The sequence below is a fragment of the Seriola lalandi genome, unplaced genomic scaffold, assembly GCF_002814215.2.
Source record: "Seriola lalandi dorsalis isolate HSWRI2012SDOR001 ecotype SW California unplaced genomic scaffold, Sedor1 jcf7180002054425, whole genome shotgun sequence".
Classification (NCBI taxonomy): Eukaryota; Metazoa; Chordata; class Actinopteri; order Carangiformes; family Carangidae; genus Seriola; species Seriola lalandi.
Genome location: NW_019524978.1, coordinates 1,229,347 through 1,245,445, shown reverse-complemented (window position 1 = coordinate 1,245,445; position 16,099 = coordinate 1,229,347). Strand labels below are relative to the sequence as shown.

At 40.1% G+C, this 16,099-nt stretch overlaps 1 protein-coding gene across 1 annotated transcript in view; it reads left to right on the top strand.

Moving 5' to 3' along the window:
* snap91a (synaptosome associated protein 91a) overlaps positions 1-16,099 on the top strand; it is a 51,506-nt gene that overhangs the window by 23,864 nt on the left and 11,543 nt on the right. The window contains exons 3-17 of the mRNA XM_023410461.1: positions 1,109-1,184; positions 1,854-1,956; positions 2,585-2,678; positions 3,182-3,293; positions 3,947-4,053; positions 4,148-4,189; positions 8,234-8,295; positions 8,611-8,619; positions 9,204-9,216; positions 9,475-9,647; positions 9,757-9,851; positions 11,537-11,551; positions 11,792-12,001; positions 13,767-13,844; positions 15,493-15,744. Of these exons, the coding sequence (XP_023266229.1) occupies positions 1,109-1,184; positions 1,854-1,956; positions 2,585-2,678; positions 3,182-3,293; positions 3,947-4,053; positions 4,148-4,189; positions 8,234-8,295; positions 8,611-8,619; positions 9,204-9,216; positions 9,475-9,647; positions 9,757-9,851; positions 11,537-11,551; positions 11,792-12,001; positions 13,767-13,844; positions 15,493-15,744 (1,441 nt within the window). The remainder of the gene's footprint in view (positions 1-1,108; positions 1,185-1,853; positions 1,957-2,584; positions 2,679-3,181; positions 3,294-3,946; positions 4,054-4,147; positions 4,190-8,233; positions 8,296-8,610; positions 8,620-9,203; positions 9,217-9,474; positions 9,648-9,756; positions 9,852-11,536; positions 11,552-11,791; positions 12,002-13,766; positions 13,845-15,492; positions 15,745-16,099) is intronic.

The window sequence follows — 16,099 nt, the reverse complement described above, 5'->3', positions numbered from 1 at the left end:
GGGGGGGGGGGGGGCATGTTTTTATGTCCACGTGTGTCAGTGGAGTAAGCTTTTTCCTGCAGGGCTGCAGAGGGAGCCTATTTGTCTTTAATATGCTCTTTCCTTGGGCTCTCCGTTTGTCTAATTCATATTCACACCTCCCACCCATGAAGGCTGTTGCATTGCTCCTTTAAAACTAGATTTCTATCTAATAAATAAAGAAAAAGACTATTGCAGAATCACACCTCTTGTATTAATTTCATTATCTGCTACAGGCAATTTCACATTTTTCATGTAGAGTGCTGAGAGCGCTGAACAGCTCTTTTGAGAGAACTGAGAACATCAAACAAGCCTCTTTTTTATATTTCCCATGCTGCGATCTCTTTGATAATTATTATGAAATAATAAGGTATGACTACTGGGATATAATGTACTTATTCATACCTTCATGATGTTTCAAGGTATGCATTGCCATCTTGTGAAATATGCTTATTGGCCCTCTTGCTGAGAGTTTACTGAGTAGATTGATAAATCTCTCATGCTAAATATGAGGCTACTGCCAGCAGCTAGTTAGCCTAGCTTAGCATAAATACCGGAAACAGGGAGACGGTTAGCCTGGTTCTTTTCAAAGACAACCAAATCCTTCTACTAGCATCCCTAAAGCTCAATTTGAGCAAGGCTAGTTGTTTCCTCCCTTTTACAGTGTTTATGCTAAGCTAAGCTAAGCTAACTGCCTACTGGCTCTTAGCTTCTGCTTTAATATACAGACATGACAGTGAAATCAAACTACCTGTCTAACTCTTGGCAAGAAAGGGATTAAATATATTTCCCAAAATGTCCAACTATTCCTTTAATCAATTACTTATTTTAATTAACAGCAACAAACAAAAACGTTTTTTTCAGTCTATCTAATGTCACTGAAGAATGAAACATCTTCAGTCTTTAAGACATAATTATATTTTAAATCTGAAACCATGCATTCATTTACAGCTACTTTAAAGCCATTTCACGGCCATAGCCAAAAGCTTTAATCAAGAATACTAACTAACTTAAGCTATTTTTACCTCAGCGCGTTTTCATTTAGTGCCTGACAGAGAACTAAACCCTGTGTCTTTGCGCTCTTCCACAGAGATTCCTGCAGTTCCTGGCATCTAGAAACACCTTGTTCAACCTCAGCAACTTCCTGGACAAAACTGGCTCCCACGGTGTGTGATGTCTCTTTACTTCCTATGTATGACAAAACTAACCCTCAAGCAATTTCAACCCCCATTCAATACACATATATAGCTCTATATATAGGTCTTTCATTTGCTCATTCTTTCACCCATTTGTTTTTGAGTTCCACCCTGGATCTCTGTCTGACATGTAAATGTTAATCTAATCTGTTTTTTTGAGCTGTTTAGACAACAAGCTTGAATGTTAAAACCAACCTGACGACTCTTCCCTCCTCCCCTCAGCTCCAGCTCTCCTAACCCCTACTCCCCTCAATTAAACCCATCTCTATGGAAATTAATGCAGTTTCCTACAGCGATAAACACTGGGTTCAGTTTCTGCAGAATTTAGAAAACCAAATTGTCCATTTTTAAGAGATTCTGTGTTCAATATTAAATTAGAATCAGATTCCACAAAATGCTTGTTCCGTGCTTCCAGTCCTAATCGTCTCCTGGCTCCAGCCTCATATTTAGTATACAGATAAGAGAGTTGGATAAAGACTGATCCCACCCTCTTGTCCGTCTCCTAAATATGTAGCTACTTTGTAACAACTTGACTTCATAATTTAAAAAAAAAAAAAAAATTTAAGAGCCTAGTAATACCCTGTACTGAATTGACAAGTGTGTATGTGTTTACATGTGTTTTGTGTGTGTCTTCCTCAGGCTATGACATGTCCACATTTATCAGGCGTTATAGCCGCTATCTCAACGAGAAGGCCTTCGCCTACAGACAGATGTCTTTCGACTTTGGCCGAGTCAAGAAAGGGTACTGGTTTTCGTTGTCACAACACCACCCTGCTGCATGATCGTTTCAGCATTATTATTGATTTTTTTTTTTTTTGGTCTATTGAAAAAGCTGTGTTAATTTATCTGGAGCTAGAGCTTATCCGCTTATTACTTGCCCTCCATATCCATCAGAATGACACATCCCACAGAGGTTGTGTTCGTGAGTGAGATGAACTTGGTTACCTCCAGTGTGGCGTTAAGCCAAGTGCATGGCTTTACTGGCGTCTAGTGAGTACAGAGATGAATACAGAGTGGGCTGTTACTCATGCTAACAAAGTGGACAGCTCTGTTTTGCTGGCAGACACAAGGTCCCTCAAGGCACTGAAAAATACAGATGCAGAATAGAGATCAGTCACATCGGTGGATTTCGGTGGACATTATGTGTGTGACAGGTGCAGACATAGGTATTCATGTGTGCTGACAGACAGTATATGAGTCTGACTTTGTCTCAGCACTGGATTCATTCCACTGGTTACTGGATCATGCAGACCAGGCTTTCCCCAATTATTAAAGTTTATTATTCTGGTTCTTTGCAGGCCTAAAATGTTTTATCTTAATTCACATGGTCTTTATCTCTTTCCACCTTCTCCGTTCTCACTCCATCTCAGAGCTGATGGGGTGATGAGGACCATGACAGTAGAGAAGCTGTTGAAAGGAATGCCCACCCTGCAGAGCCAGATCGACGCACTGCTGGATTTTGATGTTAGTGACACTCACTAATAGGGAACAAAGTCACTTTGCAAGGTTACTGAAATTGCTGAGGGATAAACACAGTCACAGAAAAAGCTGCCAACTGGGTTTAACTGAGCTCAATGTTGTAGCAGAATGTATGATGACATGTAGACACACCCCCTTTCACACATGGGCCCACTCTCAGAGGGTTGGTGTTGATAATGTGTGGTCTTTGATAAATTAAACAAAACATACGTAACAGTGCTGTAGATTTCAACCTCCTAATTCCTAAGTGTGTAAAATCAAATTATCTATACCTTTAATAACAGGGCAAGGCAAATACACCAATTAGATTGCAGAGACTAACCTATTATTTATATATTACATTAGTATTAACTTGTAACATTATCTGCCTTTGGTGAAATTGTATTCTCTTTTTGATATTGCTTTTAATTTATAAGTTATTTTCTGCTCCATCTATTCATCTTCAAAATCGTCACATTGTGCCTCTTGGATTTTATTTGTGTCCACAGGTGCATGCACAGGAACTGAACAATGGCGTGATAAATGCCTGCTTTCTCCTACTCTTCAAAGATTTGATCAAGTTATATGCCTGCTACAATGACGGCATCATTAACCTGCTAGGTAAAGAGTCACTCCTTTCACTTTATCACATGATTAATTAAGCAATCAGTGAACAAAGATAAGTCCTCTCAAAGGATGAGTCCGGGATTATTATATATGGACTGTATATTTTTTTATTTTCAAAGAATACATTGAAAACACCAAAACCGTCAATATGTTTCTCAGTACTTTCTGACTTCCTTACCCTTTCTGTGGCAGTCAGCACCAAGCTATTTGTTCGCTTAGTACTAAATAAAGAAACCTTTAAAAATGGGTCACAAATACACAAAAGTGCACAGCTGAGCACTGCAGCTTTTAGCAAAAGTTACTCAAACAGGAGAAAATAGTGCTTGTGTTGGGGACTATTTTAGTTGTGGGTCTGGTGCACTAGTGAGTATTTACAGCAACAGAATAGTGTATGTGTGATCATCTCAAAATAAACTACAGTACCTAAGTTCACAGTAATGAAGAAACATGTCACCCAGAGCAATGGTTTGCCACAGTGATGTGTTTTTGGACACAGTGGATGTTGGTGGCACAGACGAATCAGATATATCAGGCTTTGGCTTCACACATTCAGTACTTCATTGTTGGTTTTGGTCTTTTTGTTCAATATAATTGTAAGTATTGTACATGAGGAGGAAGAGTGACATTTTACGATCTCTTTTGTCTAGAAAAATTTTTCCAGATGAAGAGAAGCCAGTGTAAAGACGGGCTGGAGATCTACAAGAGATTCCTTACACGAATGACTCGGGTGTCTGAGTTCTTCAAAATCGCTGAGGTAGCCCACAGAGCACATTATATCACTGAATGTCAGATACGTCTTCTGCTGTTTATTAACTGTTGCATTAACATGTCACTGTATTCTTATGCAGCAAGTGGGAATAGACAAAAATGACATACCTGAACTCACTCAGGTAAGACTCTTCCTTGCCTCACCTATTATTACTGGATCTGTGAAGTTATTTGTTAGGCTACATACTAACTTAGCATGTCAGTTTTTCCCAGTTGTACTGCATGTCATGTGAATGTCTAAGGCTATTTTTTCTCCTGCTGTGTTCACTATGATTTCTCTCCTTTGATTTAATCGGACATTCACAGACATCTACACTATGTCCCTTATTTAAAGCGGTGGCATATCCTACTATGCCCCACGTGCACTTAAAACCTCCATGCAGCCAATGAGCTGTGGTTCTTTGGTGATTCATGGCGCCTGTGCCCCCCTTCTCTTTTCACTTCCAGAGATGCAGATTGATCATTCAGGCTGAGAGTGTGAGTAGTGAGTAGTGCACAGAGCTAGCTTTGGGGAGCAAACAGCTTAGGGAAGGTCAACATTTGAGCTCTCTTTGAGTGCACAGACTTGAAGCACACTGCACAGCAAGTGCACACCCAGCAGAAAGACTTCAGGCACTGTGATGAAGTGGGATGATGTGACTGGAAGAGCTGATTGGATAAACTGTGAAATGCTGAGCAATGCTGCTGATCAGGTGGCTGTTTTTTTTGCTGCTAAAACTCTTGAGCTAAACATAGTTTTAGTTCAACAACTGTGTAAAGGAACAAGCAGACTGTTATCCTGGGATTGTGCTGCAGAGTCTCCATGACAACTTTTAAGAGAAACCTGATTTCTCCCGTTGGTTCCTGAATCAGTCCTCGGCTTCTAAACTCCATCCTGTTGTGGAGACTCTACAGAAAGGTTAACCTTTCACACATGGCAGTGTGGATGACTTGCATGAAAAGCATGCTGTATGCTGTCTGATTAAACTCAGGTTTGTCAGGTCACTGTAGAGCTAATGGGATAAAACAGATCCAAACTATGCTAAATTCAATATACTGTGATATTATGTTTGGATGTTAGAGCTTCAGAACAAGTCAAATTCACAAATTCATGTCAAGCATTTTTAGTTAAAGGCTTTTAGAGGTGCACGCTAACTTGCTACTAAACTGGATTTGTGGCTTTCTTTATAGACATTTTTACAAATACGCTTATTGGCTGGTTAGCTGAGAAGATTAATACCATTCTTGTGTCTGTATACTAAATATGAAGTCAGAACAAGCAGCCGGTTAGCTTAGCTTAGCTTAGCTTAGCTTATCTTAGATTAGCTTAGCTTAGCTTATCTTAAACCTGGAAATGGGGAAACAGCTAGGCTGGCTTTGTGTGAAGTTTAAGTAAATCCACCTACCAGCTCCTATGAAGCTCACTAATTAACATGTAAATCTTTTTTGTTTGATCTGTAGAAAAAAACTAAATTTAAAAACAACAAGTATTGTTGCTGTTTCTATCTTAATATTTACCATACAGACATGAGAGTTTTATCTTCTCACTGAACTCTTGGTTAGAAAGCAAATGTCAAACTATTGCTTTTATGAGTTATTTGAGTGTTATTTGATTTTACTTAAGTGATCCACTTTACATTAATAATGTGGATATTCTGGGAAGCACCAACAACAGATACTGAAACCCCCATCGGTGGCGCTTAAACTTAAGTATTAGAGTTGCAAGAGCTTTTCCTGATAAGGCTTCTCAAAATTTAATATGTCCGACAGCAATATTATGTTCTGTTGTTCTGCCTGTGGATAAGTTTTGTTATCTTTGCCTCTTTGCTGATGAATTTCTTTCAATTTGAAATGTAGCCTTGTGTTTAGAGAGAAAGACTCACAGTGAGACACTTCCAGTTTCCAGTAAGCTGGTAAAGAATGTGAATGCTATTAAGATGGTTTGGATTTTCGCATGAGGGTGAGCTCAGTTCATGGTGTTTGGGGTTAGCAGCAGTGTCATCTTATGCAAAAACTCAGATATTCCTGGTTATTTTTAAAGTAAATATTGTAGGCAATTATACAAAAGTTAGCCTAATTAAATAAATCATAAACAACAAATAAATACTACACAAATTACCGTATTTAAGATATGTCACATTGTTTTTTGCTAGTTCATACTGTGCAATAAATTAGCTGTGGATCATCATTGATTAATCTTCAAGCCTGGGCTGCAGAGCTTAGAGGCCTTACCCTGAGATTGAAAATGAGATACAGTGTGAGTGATAGATAGATAGATAAAATTTCGATTTATGCATCCAGGACAGCAAATTATATCAGTCTCTTAGATCCCTCAAACTATAGTGGATTAATCTCAGTCTCAGCCACCAATTTCTGCCCTCCTCCCTTCCAGAAGGTATTACATCAGCACAAACAAGAAAAGAATAATATTACCATCTGACTGACTCAGGAGCCATGTTGTCGTGTCATCACTTGTGTGCACCTTTTCAGAATAGTGGGTAGTTGTAGAAAACACTCTGCACATGACAGTCATATCAGGCAATCTTTCAATCTTTCTTCCTGTTGCTGTCACATCCACAGTGAAGATGGTCCAGTAGATTTTACATTGGGCTCCATGGATGAGAAATATATCTGTATGTGTCTAAATGTTGCTGTGGCAGAGCTGTCCCAGAACAACCTCCTTTTGGAGGACAAACGCTTTAAAGTCCCGGGATGATAAATCATTTACCCATCCCCCTCCGTGCCTAGACAAAATATTATCAGCCTCTCTGCCTTGTTGGACTCTCTTAGTTTTAGGGATAATAGACTAGACAACCTTAAAAGGATAGATCCAGGAAATGGAGCAGGGAATTAAGGAAAGTGAATTAGTGACTTATTTCATTGGCTGAATTAGCCTTGACCTCTCTTAATAAGCCTGCTGGATATTATTGTGCCATCTTTTTTACTGCATGTCAGGAGGTGATAATGTCTCATTTCGCTTGGTTGAGCACGCAGCTTTGCATCTTGGCTGGAATACTGTTCTGTTCTCTCTATTGGCATGAAGATTAAACTTTTTTTCTTTTACTTTTCAGTTGTTGTTTTATTGTTAGTTGTTGTTTTCGTATCCTGCTTCATCCCCTTCTTGGTTTTCCATTTCAACAAAGTATACTAACAACTTACACCAAAACATAATTAATTGATAAAGTAGTTAAGAATTATTTTTAAATAATTGTTGTATTTGCTCTTTCATGCCTGAACACAGTGGTGTGAAATCAGCAAAGATCTCACTTAAAGAGGAAATATCTGATCAAAGAATATTCAATTTACAGTAAACAAAGAGTATTCAGCAGGTATTGAGATTGAGCCCTCGTTGGAACATGTTAAATTTCATTGGTGTAGCCATTCATCAGCCAAGCATGTATAATGTGTTGAAGGTGGAAAAATGCTGTGTTTAGTGCCGTGGTTTTTAGGGTGTGAATTTAGGCCTATGCATGGTGAAGTTTTGCTGGCAGTCCGTAATCATGCTTTAGGTTTTGTAATTTGTAAGCAGTTGTTAATAACTCTATAGCTGGCATGTAGATTTAAGTAACGTCTGGACAGCAGTTAGTTAAAATCCTAATGACACTTGGGCCAAGAGGGAGCATGTCAGCTGAGAGAAGCGATGCGTCTAGACCCTGAACCCTGTGCAAGACTGAACTAAAGTTAACTTTGGACCAGTGCATTCAGAGATGGATGAATCGGAGAACAGAGTGCCATCAAATCAGTGTTGATTAGATTATTTTGTAACAGTGCACAAGGAAGATGATTATCAGTGTATAAGCGGAGGGACGCATGGACTCAGAGCAACAATCAGGATATTAGACAGCCTCTTCCCTTCCTTTCAGTTGACATCCGTCTTCTTTTATGCTGCAGGGCATCTTTTGAAATTCTCGTTTGAGAAACAATTGTGACATCTACTGTAAATGCAGACTTCATTTGAAATGTACATAACATTGAGTATTCATCTTTACTCTTCTGTCCAAGTCCCACTGTCTTTACCAGAGCTCCATTTGTGTCCTAATGTAATCGCTTAGTGACTCCATAATCCATGATCAAGGTTTCTTTTTAACTGTGTTGTCCGCTGTCTTCCAACCATACCCATGTGTTTGAGCTGGTGCTGATAACAGTAAGGGTCCCTGTTGTAGTAGCCTCTATGTATCGTTCTACAGGCCCCGGAAAGTCTTCTTGAGTCCCTCGAGACCCACCTCAACACTCTGGAGGGGAAGAAACCGTAAGTAGTTAAATATATCTGCAGCCTGTGTATTCTGTATTTACCAGAAGTAGCAAAGAGCCACAGCTTCAATAATCCTGCAGTTGCACAGTGTTATGGTTCTTGTAATGCTGAAAGCCACCTCTATAGGGATTTTGATTCAGCATATGGGTGTCCAACATGTATGTTTGGTACATTTAGCTGTGATTTTTCTCTTTCTCTGGGGCCTGTTTGATCTTTAATTAGTATTAAATTAGTGACAGTATCTGCTCCACCCCCTTGTTATTCAGTGTTACTTCTCTAACATGTCATTTCCTTTGTCTTTACCCAACTCAGAGAGGATAAGTAAGTATTCTCTGTCAATGGGAATTGGACTTGGAAAAACTAATTTACCATCCTTTGTAGTAATTATTGTTTTAATTTGCGTAAATTGTTCTATAGAATGATATCTGAACAAGCCACAGACATTGTTATTGTTGTATAGTCAAGCCTTGTTCAAGATGCACCTCTATAGCAAACGCAGCCCGTTTATTTTTTCTCTACAAGTTATATTCATATTTTGTGACGTTATCCTGTGTCATTACTAACATAACTGTCTGTGTCGTCATCTTACAGTCAGCTCTGACTGTTTACAAAGCTTTAGAAGCATGCCATTCAAAAACACTCAGCTCTTACTTTCTGTTTGTGATGTGAAAAGAAGAACTTTATTGAAGTGGAGCTGGAGCCAAGACGCTATTACTCAGCAGTGAAGCATGAACCCATTAATTGCAGATGTTTACTAAACGGGATTGCTTTGAAATGCTGCCTGCTTGAAAACACCAAAGTGATACTTAAGCTGTCACTTTGCCTCCCATCTCAGTAACAGACATAACGTTTCAGCCAGTGCATCATTAAGCTCTTTAACTCATGTACTATCATCATTTTTTCAGGTCACCCACTAAGGTAAGCTACGTTTTATGATAATCATAATGTAGTGATGATAATGATAATCTTGTATATTTCCACTGTCAAAACACAGTCATTTAGATCTTTACAGCAGTGCAAGAACAAGTAAAAGATGTAAATAGTAAATTCGACTTTTAACTTCGCCCTTAACAGTTTCTGCTACAAACAGGTGATTCACTGTGAATTCATGCGTTAAAAAGCTGTTTACATAACCGTGTTGGGCTCCACGCTAACGGGGGTCTTTCTCTGCGGCAGGATGTGACAGCCAACAACGGCTCTCCGGCTGCTGCTGCTGCTGCTGCACCAGCCAAGCCCGCGCCTCCCGCTGGCGCCGGCGGGCCCCCTGCTCGCCCTGGGCCACCTGCCAAACCTCCTCCGCCCTCTGTCACCCCTACCGTGCCAGCCCCCACCGCCACCACTACCAGCAAGTAAGAGTCACTCAACAATATTACAAAGTGTTTGAACTCAGCTGCGTCAATATGCGAGTATCAGTATGACAGTAGAGATGGATATCCCTCTGTCTCTCTCTGTGTTTAGTGCCCTGGACGACGGGTTCTTGCTGGATCTAGACCCAATTTCCTCCTCATCAGCAGGGGGCGCTGCAGCGACCTCCTCCATGACTGGATGGGGAGGTGAGACTTTCTGCTCTTTCAGCAATTTGCTGTGTCTGAGATCAATCCCTCATTCACCGATCCTTAAATAATGGGCCCTCAGTAGTTCACTCACTAGTAAACAGCAAATCACTTCTCCTCATCATTTTGCATCATCACTAACTAGTATAATTTTTGCATTTATAGAATGCAGCCTGTTGCATTGTGGGATCGTCAGCAGAAACAAGTGCACATGCCACGGCTGAAATTACTGCTTATTTACTATGTAGTGCTCTATATTTACTGTCCACCATTTTATTTGAGTTCGTGAATTCTGAGTGTGTACATTTTTCAACTATACAGTGCCCTCAAAAAATTCCACCAAAGAATTAAAATTGTGTCCATGGCATGTGCACTTTCTGTTGACAATACCACAATGCAACACTCTTCATTTTATTGATGAGAAAATACTGTTGTGTGATTCAGCAGCTGACAAAATGTTTCCAAAATCTCGATTTACAGCAAACTATTGAGTAACACTACAGTTTTTATCACTGTGGAATTTTTGAGGGCATCACATAGTGGATACATTTACTAAAATAAAATGGCGGTCAGTAAATGTTGTGCATATAGTAAATATACAGTTATTGATTGACAGTTACAGCTGCTACCTCTGTCAGTCTCTCCATTCTTGCAAGGCACATCTGCAGTTTATAACAATAACAGTGACAGATTTACTCTTTGAATTCTTTGTAATTTTTGAAACATTGGTTCCTTGATGTAAGACAGACGTAAACAAAATCTGTCTGTTTACTTACTTACGGAGCATGATCTGAGTCAACTGGAGATGAGAGTCACATATGCACCATTTTACGGCATTTTCCCATTTTAGTCAGTTTGTGTGTGAAGACGGACCAGAGACCGATAAGAGATGAAGATGTCGTTTTTCCATAACCTCCAAACATACTTGGAAATGAAATGAAATGAAAATGGAAATTAAATTTTAAATGAAGACTTTAATGAGAAATCCAAAAACTATTTGTCAGCCGTGTGATAGACTGGCGACCTGTCCAGGGTGTACCCCGCCCTCGCCTAATGTCTGGCTTTTAGTTTACAGTAGTGTGGACCGTTTTCCAAAGTATACAGAGAGTGTGTGTGCAGTGTGATTTTAATACCACAGTAAAAATTAATGGAAAGCAACTGCTGCCTAGCAGAGCTTGGAAGAAGAAAATCAATTTCCAAACCTATGATATGCTTTGGATAATGGTTGGCAGTAATATCGGGTATATACGATTTGTCGTAAATGAGCTGAAATAAACTAACAAGATCTTTTAGAACAACTCTCTACGGTAGAATAAAGAAGTGAAACCCTCTTTGATGTGTTTATTGGACAATGTGTAACCTCTAGTGGTTTAGATCACAGAGCATTTCCTTTATAAAGCTGCAGTTGGTCTTTGGCATGGCCTCTGTTTATCCCCACATCTCCACTGATACTCTGACCCTGGCCAGTGTCCAACTGTAACCTTCCTATACCTAAATTACATTAAGGACCTTTTAGCAGAATTGGGCTTTACCATTGGTGTACGTCAGTTTTTTCCCAGCTTGTTCCGTATTATGTTAACAGCTTGGAAATTAAAGATGTCAAACTTTCATCTGAGCATCTCTATACTTTCTCGCTGCATGCAGTCTTTCTCACCTGTGTCTCTTTCTGTCTGTCTGTTGTGCAGATCTCTTGGCTGAGGGTGAGTTGACTTTTCACTGTCCAACTTCTCTGTCGTCTTTGTATAGCAAACAAACATATTTTAATCTTTGCCTCTCAAATCCTCCCTGATAATCTCTTACCACACAGCAAGTCTGTATTTTAAAATTTTTCAGTCACTTTGACTCTGCCGTCTTCCTTCTATCTCCCTTCTTTCTCCTCCGGTTTTCTCTCTTCTGGGGGTTGTGACTGGGTCGTGGCATTTGGATTTTTATCTACATAGCAACTCCAGCTGCCTCTGATGGAGCCTGTGAAGCTCTCCTGGCGGAGGGAGATGCTGCTGATGCTGATGCTGATGCTGATGCTGACCCTGTAGCTCCCGCGGCCACAGCTGGCGCCGCTACCACTGCTGCTGCGGCCGCACCAGTGCTCGCCTCTCTGCCCGTCTCAGTTCCTGCCACCACCTCAGCCACCGACATCGACCTTTTCGGAGGTCAGTGTGGTTGGAGGGTAGGATGCAGACCAGGATACACGGCATGGCGGCCTGCCTGCTTGTCTGCATCTGCCCCTTCTTCATTTAGCAATTTACTGATAGGTGTCCTATAAAGTTGGTATATAAAAAAGTGGGATTTCACTATCACTCCCTAAATTACATCATAAAACCACGAAAAAGTCTACAGCCTTTTGTCCCATCAGACGACACATGTATGTGATATATGCATCATTTCTGTGATATCTAAAGACTGAGGAGAATCTGAACTTGTGATTCTCACATTTTTTGATGTCACATTAAAACTAACCTGAAAAGCCTGCTCAAAACAAGTATGTAAATGTACTTTATGACATTTCAGTAAGGAGATGGCACCACAGCCCCAGTTTGTGCCTTGTGCCGTGTTTTACCATCACATTCGAGTCACATAGCTAAACATCATCTGATCATTACCACTGTTTTGTTGGTATTACCACAAACCTAAAAGACTCCTCCTGCCATCTGGATGAAAAAATACTTTGATGCTGATGATTAAAAAAGAAAAAGTTTGTTTAACTGTTTCTCAGATCTCAGCTGTTGATGGCATATGTTCTTGCTGTTTTTCCTAAAACACGAGCAAAATATAAAATTTCATATTATATTATATAAATATTTACTAATATAAGTGATAATGCAAATTTTAATTTTAGTTAACACTCACTGGGGTAAAAAGATGTTCATCCTCATGGTTAGTAGAGCGCTTGAGGTTCCAGGAAAATACCTTGAAAATAGCAGGAAGCATTGTTCTGGGTTTTTCAAAGATCGTCTTGAAGGTGTATGTTTTTCCAAAAGTGAGATGTTTAGTGCTGTGACTCAGATGTAATAGTTTTTTGTCCTCACTTTTTTCTAATGCTTTTACATCCTGATTTGTTACTACCATGCACACTAATGTGCTGACATAACGTCGAACTCTCACATGCCCCGTTTTGCTCTGAGCACGGAGCAAAATGTATGTCATTCGTGGCACATCCCAAAACTACGAGCCAGTCTAGTGGATTGCTTCTTTTTTATTGAAAGCTGCACTGTTGTCACAAAAAACTAATGTGCTTAAACATTAACTTGTTTCAGATATTCATTAGAGTGGTTTGTCATAATTGTGTGCACCTCAGTAAACCCACTGAAATGTAATTAATCTACTATTAAGACTCGCAATTTTGGGATTTGTTGCTTTTTTTTGTTCATCACCCTTAATGATTTCCTCCCTAATGGCTTCCTAATGGTTTCATAAATATGTCAAAATGATGAGTAGCCGGATTTTATTTGACGATATTTTGGATTTTTAATATTAAACTCAGCCCTGACATTCGTGAGCATCAAGTATGTGCTGAAAACTGCATTTCTTTGTCAAAGAGAGACTTTCCCTTTGTCCTTCCCTGAACTTGACATTTTCCTTCTTGTCACAGAGTACCAGTAACTTGTGACAACGTTCCTCATTTCACAAGCCTGCACAGATAGTGCACTCACTGAATGCAGCATTATGCAGCCTTCCAAAACTCATTATGTGACTGATGGTACAATCAGATCAATCGCCACAGTAACCCGGCTGCATATTTCTTGTATTCCCTGCTTTTTTCCTGATGCTGACCTCTCATTTTTGTTTCCTGTCCATTCCATCTGTTTTACTCATCCTCTGTTCTTTACATCCATGTGTCTGTCGGTGTGTTGGGCCGGTGTTATGTTTTTTTTTTTGTGTTTGCGTTCCGGCTGTTTTTCGTCTGCAATACCCTAGATGCGTTTGCACCTTCCCCAGGAGATGGTCCTGCTGCCGTGGCCGCGGGCCCTGCTGCTGATGCATTTGGTGGATCTGGTGGGTGACAAAACAGCTTTTTGTGTGTGTGTGTGTGTGTGTGTGTGTGTGTGTGTAAGTGAATGTATGGATGTGAGAATGTGAAAGCTGTTGTTGCTTTTATTATATCAAAGCTGCTTCCGCTTCCATAGGAGACAGTAGAACAAACATGTGCCCTCAGGGCCTACTGTCTCAGCCCAAATCCTGCTGTAATGCCCCAGTCATGGACCCTCTCCTCCCTCACCTTGACTACCCTTCTCCTCCTAATATTCACCCAGTGAATACTGCAGTAAAAAGCACAGTGCAGCTGTTCATGATATTATACTGTAGTCCAGGGATGGATACCACTTTTGATATCACAAACCCTGACACTAAATGATGGTGATGATTGCACTCATCATCATTGAACCTTTATTCGTTTTCTTTTATATTTCTAATAACTCCATTTAGTTTCTCTCTTTGGCCAACTATGTACAGCTTTCTCACAAATTATGTTTTTAAATCAATTAAAAGTATTCATTTACAGAGCATGATGGGAGCCCTAGTTTGGGAATAACATACAAACTGTAGCAGTAAGAGAAACTAGCATATTTCTATTTTTGTAACATGTTCTGGCATTAACTTAATTCTGTGCCCACACTCGACCTCCTGTGTTAATCTGTGTGAAAAGGGCACACCAGCTTTTGAGAACCTTTCCTATTGAATTCAGAGGAGCTTTATTGGCATGAAAGTTTGAGAAAAACAATATTGCCAAAGTATCAAAATACAATTTCCAAAAAAAATAAATATAAAAAGCAACAAACAACACCAAGGTCTATATACATGTATACATTAATTATAGATTTACAGTATATTATTTGTGTGTGTGTGTGTTTGTCTAGGTCACTCACTGGCCCTCAGGTTGTGGCATGTTGATATACAGGGCAGTAAGATCTGCCCTGTCTCCTTCTGCTAGGAGTATTTTTAATTTATTAGAACTGAGATGGCAGAAGTTAGAAATGGCTGCTTTATATTTTTCAGGAAACACTTGAATACATGATTCTAGCTGGTGGTTGAAACTGTTGACCAGCGATAAGTAATATTATTTCTTTTATATTTGCCACCGCATGTAAGAATATGCTGCCTGGTGAGCACTGAATGAACTGAATGGCCAGTTTCAGTTTAAATGGTTGCCTGGGTGAGTAATGTGAGGTGTGTGGGTAGTTAGTACAAAACATTGTCTTTAAGCACTTTTAGTACATTTAAATTCCTTGCTCTTTATAGCATGATAGTTTTCTCATTTGCATAGGACACCAGTGTTACTAAACCTCTTGTATCTTAACATGTTTGTACTTGTCACATAGCAAACGATGTACAAAGGACAGAGATGATTCTCATCAGTTATTCTCATAAGACTAATTGTCAACCAAATTTTATTCTGTGTAGTCAGTGATTATCTGTTGTGGCTTGCGGATGCGGCACTGAAGTTAACATGTGCATGGTTTACTTTCTTTGTGCCTAACCCTGAGCGTCAGAGGCAACCTGCCTCACAAATATGCTTTTTTTTTTTTTTTTTTTTTGCTTTAACAAACCCTCCATCCACCCCCCCCTCCCTCCTTCCCCATCCACCCACCATCCCCTTCCCTTCTTCTCTAATCATGCCCCCTCCCCCCTGCTGCTCTCCCTGAAGACCCCTTCGCTACGACAGAAGGGAGTGCGGACATTGCTCCAGAGCTGGACCTGTTCGCTATGAGGCCCTCCGACACGGGGGCCGCTGCCGCCATCACCCCTCCCACCTCTAGTGAGGCGCCGACCATCGTCGCCCCCATCGCTGCCCCCGCTGTCCCCACCCCTTCTTCCACCACCACCACTACCACCACAACCACCACCGACACCACCACCACAGAGTCTGCAGCCGTCCCGACTCTAGATATCTTTGGTGGTAAAGTCCTCTCGCTCTCATTATGCCTCTCACTGCATTGCCCTGCATTATGACACTGATGATGCAAATGCTAAAGGTTTTGATGATGATGATGATGATGACTGTGTTGCTCTTGCTAGTGATGATGATGATGATGGTAGTGAAAATGATAACAATTTGCCCAGACCCTACATTTCAGATTTGTTTTTCTATTTTCCATGATGCCTTTCCTTCAGATACAGATCATTTAAAAAAGTTAATCAAGCATCTTGGCCTCCTCTGCACAACAGAAATAATTGAAATATAAATACAAAATTCACAATGAAGGCCGTCGTGTCTGCTGCTTTAAATGATACTCTATTAATTCATCCACTGT